Source organism: Oreochromis niloticus, linkage group LG16, assembly GCF_001858045.2.
Source record: "Oreochromis niloticus isolate F11D_XX linkage group LG16, O_niloticus_UMD_NMBU, whole genome shotgun sequence".
Lineage (NCBI taxonomy): Eukaryota > Metazoa > Chordata > Actinopteri > Cichliformes > Cichlidae > Oreochromis > Oreochromis niloticus.
The window spans coordinates 21,953,855-21,975,789 of record NC_031987.2 but is presented as its reverse complement, the minus strand read 5'-3'; the positions used below and the strand labels follow the sequence as shown (position 1 = coordinate 21,975,789).

Here is a 21,935-nt window from a genome sequence, read left to right as displayed (position 1 = left end):
TCTCGTGGCATCTGGGGCGTCTCACTGGGATAACATGTTACATAATTAGCACCAAATTAACACTCAATTAGAGAACCCGTGTTGAGAGGGTGGGGACAGACTATCTTCAGAGAGTTTCAAAATCACATCAGAGCCACCACCACCTGGCCTACTGAGAACGCACTATATGCCACATGAATATAAAACTACAATATCCTAAATATATCCTAACTATTTAAACAGCTATGCTGCAATATTCAGCGACATCAGGTGGTTAGAAGTGCGGGGGTGGTGTACTTTGCACACTTGCGCAAGTCTCTAGCTTGGGGATACTGGGATTAATATTCTGTTGTTGAATCTTTGTGTTTTACTTTGTTTTCACTCACTAATTTCTTGTGTGCACCAACTTTTCACTTTTGTATTAAGCTGTAAGTACAAAATACTGCTTAAAGAGAAGAAGATCAAGGTTTGGGTTAGAATACATGAACCCTGCATGCTGAAATATAATGCTTATCTCGTGCATTTAAATGTGGCGCAAAGTGGTCCTTTACAAGCTGTATGTGACAAAATGGGAATGACAGACCCGCTCTCACTACTACTAAGCAAACCCTGTGCATATCAGAGTGGCTAACGGCTTTGACAAAACCGTAGTGTTTGATGACCTGGAATGGAAATGGGCCGGTATGAGTAGGATGTATTTTATGCTGTTTCAGCAAAAATCTTTGATTCATAAACTGAGCCACTTCAAACCAGGTACATTATGATACTTTTGCTCCCCGGTGACAATCCTCCCACTGTCTGGAAGGCCATTCTAGCATATATTGTAGGGAAATTCACTGACATGTTAGCGCCCTAAGCTAAAGCATCTCACCTCTGGGTCTTCCAGGCTGTAAAAACTGCCATATGTGATCAGCCAGTGTCTTCCTTTCATCCACCTGTCATCACTTGTTTGTGTTTGCAACTTCAACGCCTTCACATTGTGGCACACATCCACATTCAGTGCTTGCATCATGATATTGCTTCAGCACTATATTGTTTTATAATAGGTAGCCTCAAGAACATTCATAAACTTCACAAAGAGGGCCTGCCTGGGTTTTGAACCCAGGACCAGCTTGCTGTGAGGCAAAACGCAGCAGGCCTTGAGCCACAGTACTTGTACTTGAATGTTCATGCAGATTTTTTTCTTTGCACAGCCCACACAAGTCCAACAACCTGCCCCTCTATGTTCTGTATAGTAGTAAACTTTGCTCCTTCACTCTTCTACCTCCCTCTTCATCTTCTCCTCTGTAGTAAACTCACACAGCTCTCACCAGCCCTCACTTTATACAAACATGAATAGAGTCTCAGGCACCCACACACACACATTCACGCCTCTGTTGGGGTGGGGTTCTTTATTTCATTAACAGCCGCTTGCACGCCAAAATTCATTATGCCAACCTTCTGTTCTCGTGCACCCAAGCATGCCAGCTAACGTGCGGAACAAATTTCTCTCTCCCCACCTCACCCTTCCTCCCTCACTCTTGCTAATAAGTATGTTTAGGATGTGATTCACCTGCATCAAAGGCTCCCTGTGAAGAGGCCCGCTTTGTATCACTGGTCCATGATTAGTCATTACTGTCAAATCCTCAGTGTTCCCCTCTGTTGCTATGCTTTGAAGGTGGGCATATTCAAAATGCAAATAATGCAGCTATCGATATCTCATGTCGCCTCATTTTTAGGGAATGTGATGTCGATGGTGCTTCTCTAGGAGACGTCACTGTATGGAGTGGCTGCCAGATTATTCCCTTTTATCAAAGCTGAATAATTTGTTGTCTTTGACACAAGAGTTTTGTGAATTATATATACAAAAAAGGAGGGTAATTTGGCTTTTAATATTTTTCGATGAGGTAAGATGAAAAGCCCTAAAAATGTGGTCTTAAAATCTGTATTTATGTACTATAATAATGCCTAAATAAACACTGATAAAAGTTCTGAAAGCCTCAGTATTAAAGACAATATTCAGTAAGTGTTTAGCTCAAAATCCCAACATGTGCTTCTGAATGACTGGTTGTGTTTTGAAGAGAACAAACCTTTTGCCTTGGGACTTCATATGCCACCATTAAATCTTTGTATATATGTATATATAGTTTGTATAAAGTGTTGCATTCACCAATAGATTTTTCCTTTTTTGCATTTGAACATCAGAGAATCATTTATCCCCAAAAAACTGCCAACCATCCTCCTTTTTATACATTTGCCAGTTTCACCAACAGTTTTGCCTTTGTAAGTGAGGGTGGCACCTTGGTTCCAGCTATGCTGTAACAAGTTATTCTGAGTGGACAAAAAAGGTCCTTTAATCTCGAAGTAAAGCCGTACGAGGCTATAGAATTAAACAGCTAAACGCAATTGCCACTCGTGTTTTAAATCTTCAGAGCTTTTGCTTGCTAATAAATGCATTTGTTGAAGGACTGCAGAGATGAGTAGCTCTTCAAACATGCTTGCAGTCTCCTTTGCTCACATGTCAAGCACACGACTCCCATTTGCGCGCATATTTTTCCTTCTCTTGTTCTACTTTCTGCTTAACAGTATGCCTTGTTGAGCTTCTGCTAACGTTACCCTCTTTGCACAAATATATTGTCCCAGATTTTTAGCACTGTGGTGTTGGTAATGGTGTGTGCATGAGTTTTTGTTCGATTGTAATTGATGGTTGATTTGTGGTCACAGAGCATCAGACATCCTGCAGGGAACATGTCAGGTCTTTAAAAGCAGAGAAAAAGACTCCAGCTTGCAACCATTTAACCTCCAGGGAGGGCAAAGCACTCAATCAGCACTTCTACCTTTATTAGCTTTGAATTCAGTGTAAAAATGCTAACAGGAGGGTGACTCTTGATCTAGTGCATGTATGCACTTGGTTGTTTGTATGCGTTTGTGAATGCATGTAGTGTTTGACATTTGCATTAGCCATTACTTACCTTGAGACTTACCTTTTATGAGCAGCAACAACAGCAGCCTTAGCATGATAATCGCACACTGTGGAATTCAGTTGGGTTCTATGAAAGAGTGTGGAAAGGAACATCAGTCATGCATGCAACAAAATAAAAAAATGCCTTATGCAAACCAGCATTATGATGCAGCCTAAGAGGCGAGCTGTAACACTACTGTACTACCTTCCTTCAGTGGGGCAAAACCTTAAATGGGACTTTTTAATGCTTTTTTCTGACTCCATATATTTATTTGTGTACTCTGAATTATGCAAAGCTAGTACAAAGTCTAAAATAATCCCTATATATTTATACTGGGCCTTAGTGCAGGCCCTTAGTTCATCATTTGTCTGAAACCAAGTGTTTTAGCTCCTCTAGCTTTAAGTCTATTTTTTGTGAGGACCAGATTATGACAAAATAAAGAAAAGCATTTAGATCCATCAATTGGCTTATAAAGAGTTGTTGGAGATGTTTAATATGACTGTCCACCTTTGTGATATTTTATATATGACAGAAAATAAGGAAAGCCATAAAAGGTCAGGAAACTAACAGTATTATTTACAGTGTGTTTGCTGGTGTCTGTTATGAAGTTATGAATTCTCACTGGTCGTAAAATATAACTGAAATCTTCTGATGACACACATCATGCTTTCTTTCAGCTGCTACATGCTGTTTTATCCAGCCAATTTTAGAAAATATAACAATAAACCTCACGATGAATGATACATCCTTTTTATTTCTTGGAATAAAAATGTTGTTTTTGTGGGGAAAAAAATCACAACAGAATGTTACATAGTTTGGCTTTAATTGCAAAAGATCAAGAGCACAGCTTGCGAGATTTCATTAGAGATACAAAGGCTGGGAGTAGGGCTCAATATCACAAATTTTGATCCTAGCTTTCTAATTGGAATTTTCAGTGATGTTCACATAACAGTCTCAGTCATTTTAGCCTTGTTTGTGTTCGGTTACTGAAGACTGCAAAGTGGACTAAATTAAAGACACCTTTTCCAAGTCTCATTAAGGTTACCACACCACTGTTTTAAACAGTTCTACAGTAAAATTCTGTAATTTTTCAGTTCAGATGTTTTGTTTTGGAATAACAAATAGACTTGTTGCCTCAAAAGTGACCTAATTCAACCCTGATTCAGAGTACTGAAACATTATGTAGAGCACTGAGTGCAGAAGACTGCTCAGACGTTTTTATGAATGGAAGTTCAAGAACAGTGACCCTGTGCCATAATTCATCCAAATAGCACGCCAAAATGACAGCGTGCAACAGATGTTCCTTCCCTGTCATTGTACCAATAATATTCTAAGGGCGAAACTATAAAGACAGTCATCAACTGCCGTAAAGCCACATGGCTTATTAAAACACATTAAATGATATTATTAAAAATAGTGATAGAATATTTCTTTAAAGTAACTTAACAGTTTGTTTTTTCCACTTCATAAATACTGTACTTTTATGAGAAATAGTTTCCTTTATAAAAGATACTACCATATCAACAAACATTAGATTAGGTTTTATAACTTTGTTTACTGCAAAGTATACTCTTTTCACATGGAAAAGAATGATATGCAATTAAAAAATAAAGTATTTTATGTACAGGAAACACAACCTGGAAATGGTATTGACTTTTGGCACAGTTGCCTCTCCGATTCCTGGTCTCACAACCGTGGTGCCATAATGAGAAATTAGGAGTCAGGGCCACAAAGGAAGTGCAGAACGAAGTAATGGATTCAGTCCAGATGGTCACCAGTGCAGGCAGGACAGCAGGAGCTCTGTTAACACATTTCAACACTACTACAAACAGGCGCACAGCTAAAACTGTAACACTACCAACAATAAAGCTATAGATCCATTCTGGTGTTTACGTAGCCATATGCATCTCCTAATAATGCCATTAATGACAGAACTTCATTAACAAATTTTAGAGTCTGCATGCCTTTTGGCAGATTTTCTGATTGTAAATTAAAACTGTGGGCAGATGTTGAGGCAGTCACAGCTGTTAAGTTCATCATTAACATTTGCTCCTTTAACAACTGCTCAAAGCACTAAAAACATATAAAGCGATGCCTGTAAAGAAATGTGCATTCGATTATTGTCTAAACAGCCACTGGTGGCCATGCTTCCAATGTCAAGGAGCAGATGAATGCAGTGATGTAGGCCTTTCTGTTCACTCTAGGATCAGCAGAGTCTAATGGCTTCCCATCAATTCCTCCTGTCTAGGGAAGTGTGTGTCATGACTCCTGTAACTACTTCTGACAAGAGTGATGAAGCACTTGTTAAAGTTGTAAGATTGTGCTGGAGTTGAAAACCTATAGATATAAATCTATGTAGAGGGAGATGGTTAGAGACATTGAGTGAGTGGCAGACAGACAAGCGAATGAGTGAAAAGGAAAGACATAAAAATCACCTGTGGATGTAGACATGACAAACAAGAGAGTGGGTGGGGGGGGTAATGATCCCATATGTCTTAGAAGACTAGGCGAGAAGACCTTTATTGGGCTTTTTGAATAAGGGGAAGCAAGCAAATGCATGATTTGCACTGTATTATATGAGTGTTTTTATTTGTGTCAGCTGGTGAAACATAACTCAGAAACATGTGTCATGGTAATGATCGGCGCTCTCCAGTCGGAGTGTTTGTGTAACAGTATGTGTGTTTACTGTATAAATGCCAAGCCACTGTGAGTTTTCAGCTTTTGTCTGTGTGTCCATGTTAATATATGTTCAGCCGTATTGAAAGTGCATCTATGTGCGCATCTTGTGCTTGTGAACACAGACGAAACTAATGAAGCTCTAATTAGAATCTGGCACAGCCACTCCACAGTGACTCAAACATCATGGAGAGGGAGTTTGTGCAGCATTAGAGGAGCCACTCATCCTCCAGCCTATGTGTTTTATTCTCTTACTTCTGCTTCGTCCAGTTAGGCTTTCATTTGTTTTGTTTTTCTGTGGCAGTTTCAATTGTGTGTCCTGCTAGTAAACACGAAGTAAGTGTAGAAGACCTCTTTGCAGAAGCAAACAAAACTATATAGCCTCCACATTACTTACATTAAACACAGATGTCAGATGACATTAACATCAATGCTAGATTGGAAATACAAAGACTAAAAATGACCAGAAGTGCATGCATTTTTGCACATGCACAGAACATACTGTAGGTATGAAGTGCAGATCAGGCAGTGACATATGAGCACGTTGGCAGTCTTGATTGTCCTGTAAACAAACTTGCAGCACATGCATCATAGAAGTCAGTCAGTCACTCTACCATATACCAAAGGTGCTATGTTGCAGTGGCACCTGGAGACTGTGGAGGTCATTTGAGAACTGATTGTCATATTCAAGACAGCAGTTCGAATAATTTGAACTTTGTGAAATGGTGCATTATTGTGCTGGAAACAGTCATCAGTAGATGGGTACACTGTGGTCAATAAACGGATGGACTAGATCAAAAACAATACTCAGGTAGGCTGTGGAGTTTAAATGATTCTTAATTGGTATAAATGAGCCCAAACTCTGCCAAGAAAACAGCACCACTAGTCTATCAGCCTGCACTGTTGATACAAGGCAGGATGGATGTTTTCATGTTGTTTATGTCAAATTAAGACCCTACCATCCAAATGTCACAGCAGGAAATGAAACTCGTCAGACCAGGCAGCATTTTTTCCAGTCAGTATTTTCATCCATATCTACATGCCTAAATGCATTGAGTTACTGCCATGTGATTAGCTGACAAACACTAGATAGTTGAGGAGGTACTATATATCTAGTTGCTTTTGGAGGGGACTTATTGCAACAACCCATGCTATCATTCCTCTTAGGAGGACTGTTCCTTTAAGTCAGTTTTACTTCGGCAAACATCTCTTGGCGTGTAGGTGTTACATTTTGAAACCTCTCTGCAGTAGAATAGAAAAAAGAAAGAAGACAGATGTGTGGTAAGAATCATCAGTTCTATCAACAAAGTATTCAGTATTCCATGGGAATAGTACCTTGGCATATTTTGGGATATTGCTCTGCTGCTGTTCTGTGTGTCAAGCAATTTTTCAGAGACATACTTCTTTTAAGTTGTGTGGTGTGCAGAGTCAAAAGAATCTGAGAGCCTGGCAAGTTGTCTCTCTCTCCCCTTCCAGCTGCTCAGCTTCTCTCCCCTTTGTCCGCATGTACTCATCAGCTAGTCTAACATCATCACCTGTTTCCACCTAAGCAGAATCCATTTTGCATGCCTGCCCTATCAAGAAAGAGCAGGATGCTGATAAATAGTTGAGCGCTTGGAGAGAGATGTAAAAATCACTTATTCCTCTGAGACAATTGGTTCTGCTGACAAACACTTCTGTCAGGATGAATAACAATGTGGACTTTCATCAAAGGGACACTCTCAAATAAACATATGGACAGGTTGAAATTAAATATTCATGTTTTTGATTTGAGTGGCTGCTTTCTACTCATCTCCGCTTGTCTTTTCTTATCACTTGAACAGTGTGTGAACAACAAACATGCGACTTTAATATGCCAAGTCTATGGCAAACTACATCATCGGGGTGCTGCGCACACACCATTTTAAATTATATCTTGACAGTAACCCGTGAATTCACGGCAGCTGTGACAATAGGAAATCAACTGGCATTAGTTAAGAAAAATGTTGCTTTTGGTTGGAAAGTAAATTGAAACTTGGTTCTAAAAAAATACGACCAGCTCACAAAAACCCGTGGAGACAAACCAGTCATGGCAATAGTCAAGAGATTTGGAGTCAGATTTACAATGTGCAATTTTATAATCAAAGTAAGTTTGACTGAGACCAGTGCAAATCAGCAGGTGAAAAACAGGCAAACCCAAGGAGGAGGGAGATAGAGTACTGTTGCTAGCTAAAATAATACAATATAAGCACAGGTTTCACACACCTGTGAAACCTTTCTGTCTGGAAACAGTGTGGCAGTGTGAGGCAGCTGGAGAAGAATCAATATTTTTTGATATAAAGGCAAACTCTTCTGTTAGAAATTGGACTGTGTGTGGATTGTAGGTGGAGACAGCCATGCTCTGGACAGCGAAGGTGGAGCACAGGAGTCAGAGAAAAGAGGGATGCATCATTACAAACTGTTCCAACAGAGAAACCTGAATCTGTGTGTCAAATGACCAGTACAATGTGGATGTTTTGTCAAAATACCAGTGTTTCTGAGGAGCAGCAATACGTCAAGGTAAACTCTACACAGAAGAGTTATGGAACACACCCTTTGAGCCGTTCACCCACACTAATTAGGCACTCGTTCCGATAAACTCCAAATAAATGAACAGTCATGCTTTCAAATATGCTTCTCTGAAACTTTTACACTCTTAAAGGAAATTACAATAAGGCCAGCTGCTGAAATGTCCTGGCCTTTCATTTTTAAAACGGACACTGTGAAGAGAATAGTTTTTTATTAATATAATAGGCTTTTGTCTTGGCACAGACTGTTAGTAAATCTGGCCTGGCTGTAGACATGTCCTTCTTTTGAATATAATGAAACCAGATGGCCAGATGACCAGCCTGCTGGTGTCCCAGTCAGAAATAGCAGCTATCTAGCGTTACAGCTAAGCTGATGAAGAGGCCCTTAATGTTTATATCTCATCATGGAGTCACCTGCATGGGCCGTTCATCACTAGCAGACAAAAGGTCCACTCCTGTGAGTAAGAGCGATACATTTGATGAGTGTAGTTTCAAATAAAATAGTGCCTACAAGAAACTGCCAACAAAAAGGTTTTTTTATGTTTGTTTCTTTTTTCGTTATGAGTATCATTTATATTATTTTAGTGCATTGAGCACTACAAGTTTCCATTATACTCAAAGGATGGCAACATCTCAGCAAATGTCTTTAAAACTGGGCATCTAGCACTAAAAAATTTAGATGGCTAAGTCCTCTTTTTCTTTCGTCTGCTCCTTTTAGAGGTTTTCACAACAGTGGACTGTCTGCCTCCATCTGACCCTATTCCTAACATCCTCCTCTGTAACACCAACCCTATGCATGTCCTTTACTACACCTCTCTAATCTTGTCTGTGGCCTTCTGCTTTTACTCCTGCCTGGCAGCTCTGTGTTCAGCACCCTTTGTCCAATATATCTACTTTAACTCTTCAGCACATGTCCAAACCATCTCAGCCTTGCTTCTCTAGCTGGCTCCAAAGTTCTCGACCTGAGCGTCAGTCTGACATTCCAGTTTCTAAATGTTTCTATTCTGGCCACTCCCAGTGAAAATCTTAACATCTTCAGCTCTGCCTCCTGTCTTTTTATTTTTGCCACAAATTTAGATGACTAAATAGTACTGCAAGAAGCTTCTTTCAGCGCAGCTGATAGCTCTACATATTTGATTTGGCAGATTTTTACACCAGATGCCCTTCCTGACGCAACCCCAAAGGTGTTTGTCTCTCCTCCTGGTCTCAAACAGGGCACCTTTCATATGTTAGGGAAATGTGTAAAGCACTATACTATGGAGCCACCATAACTGATGTAACAGGCAAGAATAAAATTAAACAAATGAAAACATGAGGGCCGTGTCCGTTTAAGCAAAGTTTAATGAAAATGCAGGACTGCTGAATGGTTCCAAATAACCTCTTCACCTTAAATTAACTGACCACAAAACCACATGAATATTTTTTTATGTTATTACATGTTATTACACAACATTTTCAGTCACTTATTATGTACCAACTGTAAAAAATGTGTACTTTCTCAACTGAACAGTTTTCAGTTAAATATAAGATTTAAATGATTTGCAAATGAATTAAATTATGTGTATATTTATATGTAATGCGACCTCGCAATTTTTTTTTGAAGCAGGGTGCTATGCAGTAATTGTGCACATTTGTGGCTGTGTTAAAATACACAGATTAGGGGCAACAGTAGATTCTGGGAGCTGCCGAGTATGCCGTGGAGATGGGTCAAAGGGAGTTGATGAAGCAGATGGCAGCGAGGCGACCCTGCAGGCTGCCTGTCTGTTCCTCTGTTACTTCATGTAAATCTCAGGTCTATATGTGTCGTCGCAGGTAGCCTGTTGGCACTACCAATGTGTTTACACACCTGGACAGACCTGAGGTTGGTGTACTGCGTGGCAAAAACGCATCCTTCCATTGGGATTTTGCTCTGTGCATGCTGCTTGTAATGTGCCAGGACTGTGTTAATCCTGTCCCTCAGGTGTATATCAACCTGCACTGGCCCTCCCCTGCAGTTGACTGGGTTAGCCTTGTCCTTCTGCTCTAACAGAATAACAGAATGGATACCAGACCACTAGGGTTTCCCTCTGAATCACCCACAGAGATCGCCACTGATTAGAAGCTAATCCTCTGTCACTGCCTACTAGGAGAAGCTGCCGGATGTTTTGATGGTCAGTATCTGTCTTGGCTGACAATGTTTCATCTCTCTCTCTTTGTGTTGTCACATGTCTCCCTTGTTGAATCCCTCCTCTGCCTATCTGCATAAGCTCCACACAGGTGTATTTTGTACATTTTGCTCTGTCATTTAATAAAAATGGCTCCTTTATCACAGGTCACCCACTGGGTTTTGTTATCTGAGGCTAGCAGGAAGGTGTATGTACCATTTGAGGTACATAGGCAGTTGTGTGTGCATGTGCGTGTGTTTCTGTGTGTTAATTAGTGCGTGTTTAGGTTGCATAATGGCAGACGTATGCGCTGACTTGCAATATTGAATACATAAACACTGTCTGTGAGCCGCGCACTAATAGAAGAACAGTACAGTGTACTCTTACCCATTGGGAAACGTTAAAGTTCACACTGATATCATCCAAGATACACTGCACGGGCACACAGGTCCTATACATGCTGCGGGGAGAGGCAGAGGTACAGGCACAAGCTGAGTTGAGTGCAGAGGAGCTAAGAAAAGAACTGACAAGGCTTGCTGAAAGGGTAAAAAGAGTGGGGTGGGGGCCAATTGTGGGACAGTGACAAATGGATGAAAAGATGACAGTGGGGGAAGAAAGGGCCACGCTCCTTAGTGAGGTGGAATAAAGGAAAATAACGCCGTGCTACAGCGACAGAGGTTAAGAGCGCAGAAGATCAGACAGAGATGAAAAGAGCAGGAATGTGAGCTGAGAGGGGGGCACAAAGCAGACTATGCTAAGCAACACCCACATAGATTTCTGGTGTGTTGATACTTCATCAGCAGTACTGCATGACTGAAACCAGCATCTTGGCAGTCTCTTCATCAAGTGTGACTTCTTTCTACCCTCTTTATTTTCGCCATCTCCTACTTTCACCTCTTCCGCTCAATTCTCCTCGATCTTGGTGTTGTCATTCTTTGTTTTTCTTCATCTTTGTCCCTTTCTACTTCATACCTGATAAAGGTTTCAACAACAGTTCAGCAGAAACGTATTAAGTAAGCACAGGCATGCACACGCACTTTTTATGTGCCCTCCATTTTATTCATACTCATTTAAACTTTTCATATCACAGAAGCACTTGCATAACTCTATACTAACTTTTTCTTGCTAGTAGTAGTTGCCTGTCCTCTTTACCAGTAAGTTCAAATAAACATGAGTGCGTTGAAGGGCACACTTGCATGGGTTTTACAGAAGAGCATGGATAAAGTTTGCACACAAACAAAATTCCCTCCTCCTGTATTCACTGTGGTCAGTTTATTAGGATTTACCTTGTTGCCTTCGTTGTATAACTCAATGTTTCATTTAAAGATTATCAAAATGGATCGAACTCTGCCTTGTTAGTCTTTGCTCCAAGTCCAAGTTAGTTTGACACAGAGCATCTGTGTAGCGCTGAAACAGTCATATCTCAAACTGTAACACAGCAGAGTTCGGCACACCATATGTGTCACACATCCCTAAGGAACGTGTGGAAAGTGGATTGGGCAGGCTGCACACGTGTGTGTGTGTGTTTGGTGGTATTTTATTTTTGTGCACATGCAAGTGAGAGGTGGGAAAGAGTGACTGCATTTGTTGCACTAGTTTTGCCCGTACAGTACCTGCTTTATCAGTGTAATTACTTCTGCTTAATTTAATTAGATCTACAAACGAAGTAAGTGTTGTCAGTTCAACAGTGAAGCAAGTCCCGTTCAAAATGTTTCTTTCTATGTGGTTCAAGAATTTGAAGATGAATTATGTTTTTTCTGTATCTGAGAACTTACATTTATAAACACAAGAATTTTATTGAGCGTTCTCCTTTTTTTCCTGCTCTGTCACACACAAGGGAGACAATTAAACATTGTGGTTACCTCTGACTCTCTTCTCCCCTCACCTTAGCATCTTCACTTTCTGCTCACTGTTTGTTCTGCAAACAATAGGCCAATAAAAATCCTCCTCGTTCATTTCAAGTACTCTTCATATTCCCTGAATGCTTAACTGTATCTCTTAGTGTGAAACACACATTATTCTATCAGCCTCCATAAATCCTGTGCTGAGAGAATGAAAAGACAAAGTCTTAATTAGGGTGCTCTTTAAATAGTAGATAAAGTTTGAGGGAAAACAATATGATATTGTGTGGAGGTGGATACTTGAGACTTGCTGAGCATCCTTTTTTTACTCAAGAAGGTGCTTTAGTTAAGTGATGTTAAGTAAAAAAAACCTGATGAAGTGTGTGAGTAGCTCTCCTGCACAAGGAGTTAATGGGAAGATCATTGAAATAAGGAACAGCTTCTATAAGGGGCCACAGATCTGTGGCCACACACATGAGTATACATGTGTAACCCACTACGCATAAACACACCTGCTGAGAGAGCAGAGAGGAGGTGAAACTAGAAATCAGCAATGCATTTTTTAAGCAATGCTGTACCTAATAGGTAATAAATCGCTGAATGTAGTTTCTAATGGCTCGTATATTCTTCAAACAAGCAGGGAACTGACAGGCGGGCACTTTTAATTTGCTCTTTCTTCTTATTTAACAAAGATATGGATTATTGAGGCCTCGCAGCTGGAGCCCTGCTTTGAACAGCTTGGTCACTGCCATGTTGCATCATCACATTGTCTCTCTTAGAGAGCTGCTTAGTCAGAAAAGCTCGACTGCCTACTTGGCCACAAGAGGCCAATTGTTTTCACTTTTTGCGATGATAGCCATTTGACTGTGCCAGTGACAATGATGTAGGAACCTGTCTGGCCTTATTTGCTGGACAGAATGCGCACTCCTGTTGCTTTGATGTTGAAGTATTTCAGCTTTGCCAGAGGCAGGGCTTTTAGAGAGCACAACACTGGTGCACAGCGGGGGAGCATGAAGTGGTTTTGGATGCTTTTATTAGCTTCCTCTGGATGACACAGACAAGCTCCCCATACAGCTTCTCTCATGTGGGAAATGGTCAGATCAGGAAGTGAATTCTGTATACTCTGAGGTGACTTTATAAGAGAGTCATACACACTGGTTATTGCACCATTAGGAATGAAATGAAACTGGCTCAAAGGTGACCACACTGCAGAGGAAGGTCAATGGTAATATATAGTGATCTCCTGCAGTACCATATAGGATTCTGCCAGCTGTAGCGGAGAACTGAGACTTCTCTAGTGAAGCTTAGCAGTGTTGGGAGACTCACAGGGACTTCATATTTTTCAAGCCTCTTTCCTTCAGTTTTTTTTTGCTTTTCTTCTTCAGCGTGACTGCCTTTGTTGGTTAAAACTAAAACCTTTGGGAGCTAATTTTGTTAAACCGAAGGAGAACGCCGGGCTCTGCTCGCAACTTTGCGTGCGCGAGAGCGCGTCCATGCACGGACACGCTCTAACAAAGTCTTTTCGTGTTCGTGAATGTCCGTGGCTACGCCTGCACAAGCACGTGCGCCCGTGTAAAGCATATGGCAGTCATTTGTACATTGATTTCTTCTCATTTTCACCTTTGCTACTAATGTGCCAACAGCATATTTTTTCTTACAAATGGGACAGAACAGAAAAAGCCCAGTGATCCAAGAATCTCAGCTCCATCTGTAATTCGTTAATTTGCTGTTTGCCTACAGTCAGTCACCCAGAATAATCCATCTGGAAAGTCCAGTGAGCTTTTCTACCACCAAGCACAAATGGGATTGTGGATGACTGATCACAAAGCTTACATCCACAAAGTCCTGTGCTACGTTAATATATTCACATGTAGGCCACCACACACTGACACACAAAGGTTGATTCAGTCCTCTTCAGTAGAGCTTAATACTTGCTTGCAGGTATGCAGTCTGACTATCTAGTGTTAAAGGAACTAAAACACAAATCCAGCAATGTTTTTAATTACTTTGCATATTAGACACTACATCATACATTTTCACACAGTCATTTTTGTAAATCGCACATTAGAAGTTGTAAAGTATACACAAACTAAATGGACCACAATGCTAGTGTCGTGTTGTTGAAAAGTTTTATTACAGATGCTTTGTGTCTCCTCCGAAAATTAATTCAGCCTGATTTGCTGCTGAGAACAGACAACCTTTCTGCCCTGGGACATCAATGTTTTATAGTGACTCATCGATTTCAGAGAGTAAAACTTGCACAGGCATACCGGGCAAGCCATTCAGGTCCCCTAAAGACACAAATTCACCCTGGAGACACTTGCTCTGCTCATACACAAACAGGCCATTTAACGTTTTATGTAAACTTAAAAGAAGTTCCTCTCAGAGTGTGATTCTGTGGGGCAGCTGTGGCTCGAAAGGTGAAGAGAGATGTGCAGTAGCTTTAGGATTGATAGTGTGGTCTCAAATTTCTCCTTCCTACATGTTTAAGTGTCTTTTAGTGAAAAGAAAAACATTTGTTCTCATTGGGTGGACGTGGCTATGGTGTTTTTTGGGAAAGTTGACTGAAAATTTTTCTTCTTAACAAAATTACGTTTCAATAAGTGTATTACTGAAGGTATAGTATGGCCTATTTGATTTGAGTGCGTAGCATATAATTCATTTGCATGTGTGATACTTCATTGTTTTGTGAATGCGCCAGATCAAAAGAATCCTGCAAGCACGCCAAAGCGCCACATGGTGATTTTGGGCTTCTACACTTAACAATCTGCAACCACCACAAACCATTATAGTACAAATCTGACCAAAAGTTTGCCCATTTGTTCTTGGACCAGGAGTTATTTTTCATTTGGATTATTTTTCAAGTGGATTTTCAAGTAGCAGATGTGCATACTTAGGTTGAAATCCAAGCTTATTGTAACCTTGAAATTAACCAAAAAAATAAACCCTTTTTTATATAACAAATACATAAATCATCTGATTCTTTTGTCATGATGCTCACACAATCTGTCATTGCATTAACAACCCATCGCTTAATGTATTTGCATGTTTAATTACCTTTTATAGCTTTGATTGCTTGATTTCATACGTTTCCTTTTTACTGGCAAACAGAGACTCTTTCCTTTGTTTGCTCCCTCTCTTCCATATTTTAAATGGTGTCCCCCCCTCCCAACCCATGATAATTGATGTATTTCCCATGAAGGAATGGTAATTAAGATAATGAGATTTTCAGAACCAAGTGTAGCATGCCAAAATGAAGAGGGAGGGGGGGCACGTTTCATATCTTTTTTATTTTAGCTTTCTAAATTTTCCCTCTTTTGTCTTACCAGCATTACCTCTCTGTCTACAGTCCTTACCACATCTGCTTTCCCTTTTGTCTCCCATACACAGCTCGTCCTCATTTGTTTGCCCAGTGTATAATTAGCTATAGGATCACCCATTGTGTAATTATGTATAGCAGTTTGATATGTAATTAAAACTGTATCAGTATCCAGTGTAATTTGTGCTGTGTGATTACCTATTAACAGTGCAAACAGTCGTGCCTAAAAGCCCGTGACCGCCCCTCTCACAGATGTCAATGTGCTTTTCTGTCAGTATTTACGTATCAGCAGGTGTTATAGCTGAGCAAAAAATAAATACAAAATCAGAACAAAATAGAGCCGATGTTTACATTTTGGTCTTTGTATGATCACATGAGTAGTTCTTTCAGTAACTGCTGAACATGTTAACACAAAGCTTTACTTCAGTACTTCAGTCTTGCCCAACAATTTAGTCAATGCAGCAACATTATGTTGCTCCCAAAAACAGAATAGGGCTTTCAAACAGCTTGCTGGAAACCTCATCATAAGACTAAAAAAAGAAGTCAAGTGTGCACACTCTAAGGAAACATCTTAATGAATACACATCACTACAGCTTTACAAATTCACAGCGAAATAATTAGGAATGCCTGAAAAGCTGCTGGTAGTTGGAGGTATTATGTTGATTTTTTTTTTTTCATCTGATTTAGAAAATGAAGAATTCTCTTTAGTTCATTTGATTGTACAAAATATGCTTGATTTGGCTCTGCATCTGTGTGCAGAGTTGTTTAATATGGTCAAACATTGTGTTTTTCTGTCTGACTTACTGCAAAATGTAATACATGAATGAATACAATTAGATCACTGCACATGGAGATTTACAATATAGACCAATCAGCCACAATATTACAACAACATACCTATCAGTAAGGATGTCCTGTGGGACACAATCCAGTTTAGCCCAGAGATGGTTAATCAAGTTGGCATCTTGAGGCTTTTGAGGTCAGGTCATCATCTTAGGCTCTTTGTCATGTACCTTGCACAATTCCTAAGCAATTTATTTTACTGTGGGCATGGTGTTTTGCTGTTTGAGTCCACTGCACTCATAATATAACACTGTTCTTAGGTGTGCTTGGTCTGCGACAGCATGTACTTAAGCGGTACATGTCAGAAAAGTCTCCACATGAATATCAAGACCGAAGGTTTCCCACAGAACATGGAGTTGCAATGAGGAGAACAATGTTATCAGTTTCACCTGTCAGTTTTAATGTTGTGGCCGATCATGTATATCAAACCTTTTTATTCCAGATAACCGCATTTTTATCATTAGCATCAGGAATAATATAAACCCAGTAGAGCTCTGCACTCATCTCACTACAGAAAAAGAAATGTTAGAGTCTGGGATGATATCAAACATGTCATGCTTGCTAGCAGAGAAACGTGGGTTATAATGCGCTTAATATGCCACCGTTTTTTTCTCATGATGTAATGCCACAGCAACAACTAAATGTGTCAGAGTTGTGACTGGATTACCAACCACACAGAACTTTCATTTGTCAAAATTAGGATGGAAAGAATGTGTCCAAAACTTGAGAGTGTCCGTTTTCTCTACAGGGGAGCACAAACAGAAAGGTAGTTACACAACTGCTAAAGAATTGTTGCATGTAAGTTTAAAAGTAGCTGGTCACAGATTAGCATTTGCTGTGGCCTTAATGCAAGAATTTTCTGCACATTCCAAGTAAATTACATTTAATGTAAGGTGTGACTCAATACATAATTTATGATTTGACTCACACTACATGCATTAAATAAAGCAGAATGGTGGCTTAGCATATTGTGTAAAATGGTAGAGTCCAAGTATCTCACATCCAGGATGCACAAAAGGTGGAAACTCCAGGTTTAAGAATGTGACCATATTTAATTACAGTAAACTAGCAAATCTCAAACACTGAAAAATATATTGGCACCTATTCCTAAATAGTAACACATACTGTGCCATGAACTTGGAGATTTGTGAACTTCCTAACCTGTCTTCCTTCTCTCCCTGAGCCTGTTTCTGCCAGAGGTTTCTTCCTGTTAAAAGGGAGTTCTTCCTTCCCACTGTCACCAAAGTGCTTGCTCATAGGGGGTCATATGATTGTTGGGTTTTCTCTGTATGTATTATTGTGGGTTTACCTTACCTTGAGGTGCTGAGGTGCTGTATAAATAAAATTGAATTGACTTGAACTTTACAGAAAGAATAGTTGTAGCATAGGAGAATGCTTACGAAGGTAAATGTGTATTGTCCCATACTGGAGGAGTAAGCGTCAAAGTAACCATAACTACAATGAAAAATTCCCTTCATTGTGCAATTGCCAATGACCTTTAAAGTTGTGAATTTAAACATTTTTTTAACCAAGTACAAAACATCAAACTGTGTTTACTGGGCATCTCTCAGCATAATGACAGTGGGCATTTATATTTATAGGCATTTCTTTAGCTTTCCCCACTCCTTCATTGTGACACTTTAAAAAAACACTAAAGAGAAACGAGAAGACACAAATGAGACAAAGTGACACATGTTCTGACATACCCAAGAAAAAGGCTTTACACAGTACAAAGTATATACGATATAAAATATTGTCAGAGAAGAGGGTTCTTGGTGTGCTGCTTTATCACCTGTGCTTCCACTACAACATGGACATCACTGAGCCAAGCTGTGAAGAACTGTGATTCCAGTGTTGAATACAGTCTTTTCTATTTTATGTTCTTAAGAAAAATTGGTCATTCCTGCATTTTCCTTACAGATCAAGTCTTTTGACGCTAACAAGCTACACTGCTATGCCTGTGTGAAGTTGCGTATCAGAGTTTGTGATGCAGCTATTGATGCTAACTGGACTTTTTGACATCTGTGTTTACTTACTTTGCAGTGGATCTTAGGCAGGTTAGCACATAGCTGCTTCGGTAAAGGTCAAAGAGTAGCCGTTTACCTGTCAAATTAAATATTCATTTTAGGTCACACCAATGAACACATTATTCTGTGGAGGTGCTTAAGGTACCTATATATCCCTTCTTGAGTTCCAGGGTTGTATTGAGGCACAAACATATATAGCTGAAAGATTGTAGTTTATTCATTTTAATAATATCTGGGCAGCTGATCAACCAACTGTCAGTCTATCCTGAACAAATTAATCATTGGATTGTGGTTTTTCTGATATCTATCTATCATGCATACAGATTAAATTGTGAAATGTTCTAGGCTATGTAGTCATTCCATTATGATGAGTTAAACAATATAAATGAAGCCCAAGGTCGATAAGCACTTAAAAGCAATGTGGCCACAAAAAAGCAAAGAGTGAAGAAGAATGGGGGTTAATATACAAAATGGAATGGGCATGTATTTAATAAAAATATAAAATAAATATTAAAAAAATAAATGAATAAAAAACCAGATGATAAATCTCTGTAATGGCATGGCATACAACTAAATTTTCAACATTCAGAAGTACCAAAAAGTGGATTATGTTCATCTGGACGTAGCGTTTATAGTGTTTGTCCCACTGAAAACTACAGAAGTACTTCATTAAAAAGTTATTTGTCTGTATTTCTGCTTTATCCAAAAATGAATCATCCCTTTTTTTTTCCTTTTCAGCTCCTTTGACGGACAAGCCACCAAAGATCCTGTTCCCCTCGGAAAACAAGATTAGCAATATGGAGCTTCAGCTCGGTAAGACCTTTGTGGGATTTCTTCCCTCTGCACTCAGTGTTATCTGTGTCATTTTTAAATGAAAGCAAATGGATAACTGTACCAATCCCGCCCAGCACACCTACAGGCACTGATCGCAGATTGATGATGGTTCTCTCTCGCTGGGAAAACAGCAAAACAGAAAAAAAAACTGTAAAAGTGTTTGCCATATATGCAAATAGTCGCCACTAATGTCCCTTAGGCTGTTTTGTCAACAATGGAGAGCCCATATGCTGCCAGAGATCCATACACTGGCTTGCCGCATGGAGACGCAGCCACTTTCTGTTGCCGTTGTTTGTCTTCTTTGACGTGGGGTCACGATGGACCAAGCGTGTGCGCGTGTGTGCACGAGGGAGTATGGTTTGGGTTGTTTGTTTGTTTGTTTTTTTCTACAGCAGCATATTGCTTGATTTCTGGGCACAGTCCGTTGTCCACATGGTGCTTGCCGCTCTATGAATGGCTAATGTGTCTGTCATGCTGAAGCCGGTCAGACAAGACGGAGGGGTCTGAAAAGCAGAAAAGGATTGGAAGAGTATTTGACAGAAAGACAGGGTGAGGACAAAGACAAAGAGTTGCAATGATTCATTGAGTGCTTGCCTTTTGTCTTCCATCTGATGCTACTGGAATGCAGGTAGTTAATTTAAAAATGCCTCCACGGTTGGCTGATCAAGAGTGAAAAATTGCTGCTGTTGATAAACTGACAGGCACAGCCTCACATGTCAGTCTACTCACACCCATGCATGAACAGGTTGCACAATGTTGGCCCTTCAGCTATTTGTCTCATTTGTCTCTATCTTGATTCCAGTGAGATTGTGAGGAAAGACTTCACCCTCAGAAGTGACTCACTCATATTTATAGCCTCACGTCAGTTCCTTCTTGCATTTGCTGTGTGAGTACTGTACAGTGTGTGTGTGTGTGTGTGTGTGTGTTTGTGTGTGGGTGTGTGAGAGAGAGAGACTTTGAAAGAAAATCCTTTAAAAGAAGAATGGTGTAAATTATTGGATAACAGATTGAAATATCATGATTTTAGGCTCTGCTATGCCTTAAGCTAGAAAAGATCTGGGTCCTTACTCCTATTTTATGATTCATCTCTTTGGTAATCCTTCTATGGCTGGTAAATACATGCACCCATACCTCTTGTCTGAAATGCAGTGCAACTTTAATGTCACAGTCACACTGGAGAAAATGGTGGTTGGAGACAGTAGTGTGACGAAACTTAGCTCAATGAACATGAGATCTCGTTCCTTTTGTAATTGTTGCTTTGAAGACCAGGGTCACTGTAGTCTGCAACCACTAACAGTCAGTTACCACCTTTTAGAGCAACTTTGTTGATGGGAAGCACTTTGAGGCAACTTTTGTTGTGATTCTGTGCTATGTAAATAAAATTGAATTGAATTGAAACACTAAAAAGCCAATACGATGAAGACAGTCTGCTTACAGTTTGCGAATGAATGGGCTCAAGTTAGTAATTGACCCCATTCAGTTGTTAGTAATTACATACAATCTGTTTGCAATGATACTGAAATTAACTGTGATAAATTGTCAAAAATTGCAAATCTGCCCCTGACATTCAGGGGGCAGCACGGTGGTTAGGACTGTTGCCCCACAGCAAGAAGGTCCTGAGTTCTCTAATGTCTGCACGGGTTCTCTCCGGGTACTCCCGGTCCAAACACATGCAATTATTTGGGTTAGCTTCATTGGTCATTCGAATTTGGCTCTAGGTGTAAGTGTAAACGTAAAATATCTCTGTGTAAACCCTGCAACAGTTTGGCAACCTGTCCAGAGTGTACCCTTTGGCAGCCGGGATAGGCTGAAGCCCCTGGGTGACCCCTGAATTGGATAATTGGAAGAAATGGATGGACTTTTAGAGCACAGCCAGAACCTCATGAACTTGACATAACAATTCAGAATTTCCTCTGCAAAGAGTGCAGGAATATAATTTAACTGCACAGTCACAAAGGCACTCTGAAAGCTTGCTTTTATCTAGTTATCATAACTAAGTAAAAGCAAGGTTGCTCGGCTAGTTATAAACTAACTCTAATCTATCTAGATGCACAAAATAAGGGGGAATTACTTTTAATAACATGGTAACCAAAGGTTTGGTACATCTACAAATAAATGAAAGTATAAATAGGGAACACTGTGAGATATCTAAGCAAGACAGAGAAAAAAAATAACAATTAAGTCTAGTGTCTTGCAGTAAGACCCCACAGACTCCCAGAGGAGTATCTAAAACAGAGAGACACTGATGTAAATATTTTACAGTCTGGCTCCATTTTGTGTGCAGAATAGTTGTCTCTCCCTCTAGACGAGAGTTTCTCTTTTATTTAGTTTTATTTATTTATTCTCTTCTTCCTTAATATTTGTTGAGCCATGCCCTAAGCAGCTTTATGGGGCATTGTGGCAGATTTATGGTAGCTAGAACGTGCACAGAAAGAGGCCGGTCTCTTATGGCAAGCGCGAAATAGAGAGGGAGAGGAAAAAAGACACAGGAGCCAGTGGAAGCCGGTGGATGGGCAGTAAAACCGGAGCTGTAAGCAGAGAGATAAATCTGCAACACTGCCGGGAAACACAGACCAACTTTATCTCCTCTGCTGTTGCAACCAGTGCAGATCTTAGACATCCTACATCCCAGCTAGCTTTACACGGCGCACACACTGGCAGGCATAAATAAAACACATATGTTACATAAACTCTCACAGAAGACCTGCAGCAGAGGTGTTCTGGAAAGTCTAAGAAGATGAATGTGAGAAACTCAGGCCTCAGAATCATCATAGGCAAGTGGG

General features: G+C 40.0%; 1 protein-coding gene across 1 annotated transcript in view; it reads left to right on the top strand.

The window, feature by feature from the left end:
- Positions 1-21,935, top strand: part of il1rapl1a (interleukin 1 receptor accessory protein-like 1a) — a 166,941-nt gene that overhangs the window by 91,392 nt on the left and 53,614 nt on the right. The window contains 1 exon segment of the mRNA XM_019353318.2: positions 19,057-19,131. Within this exon segment, the coding sequence (XP_019208863.1) occupies positions 19,057-19,131 (75 nt within the window).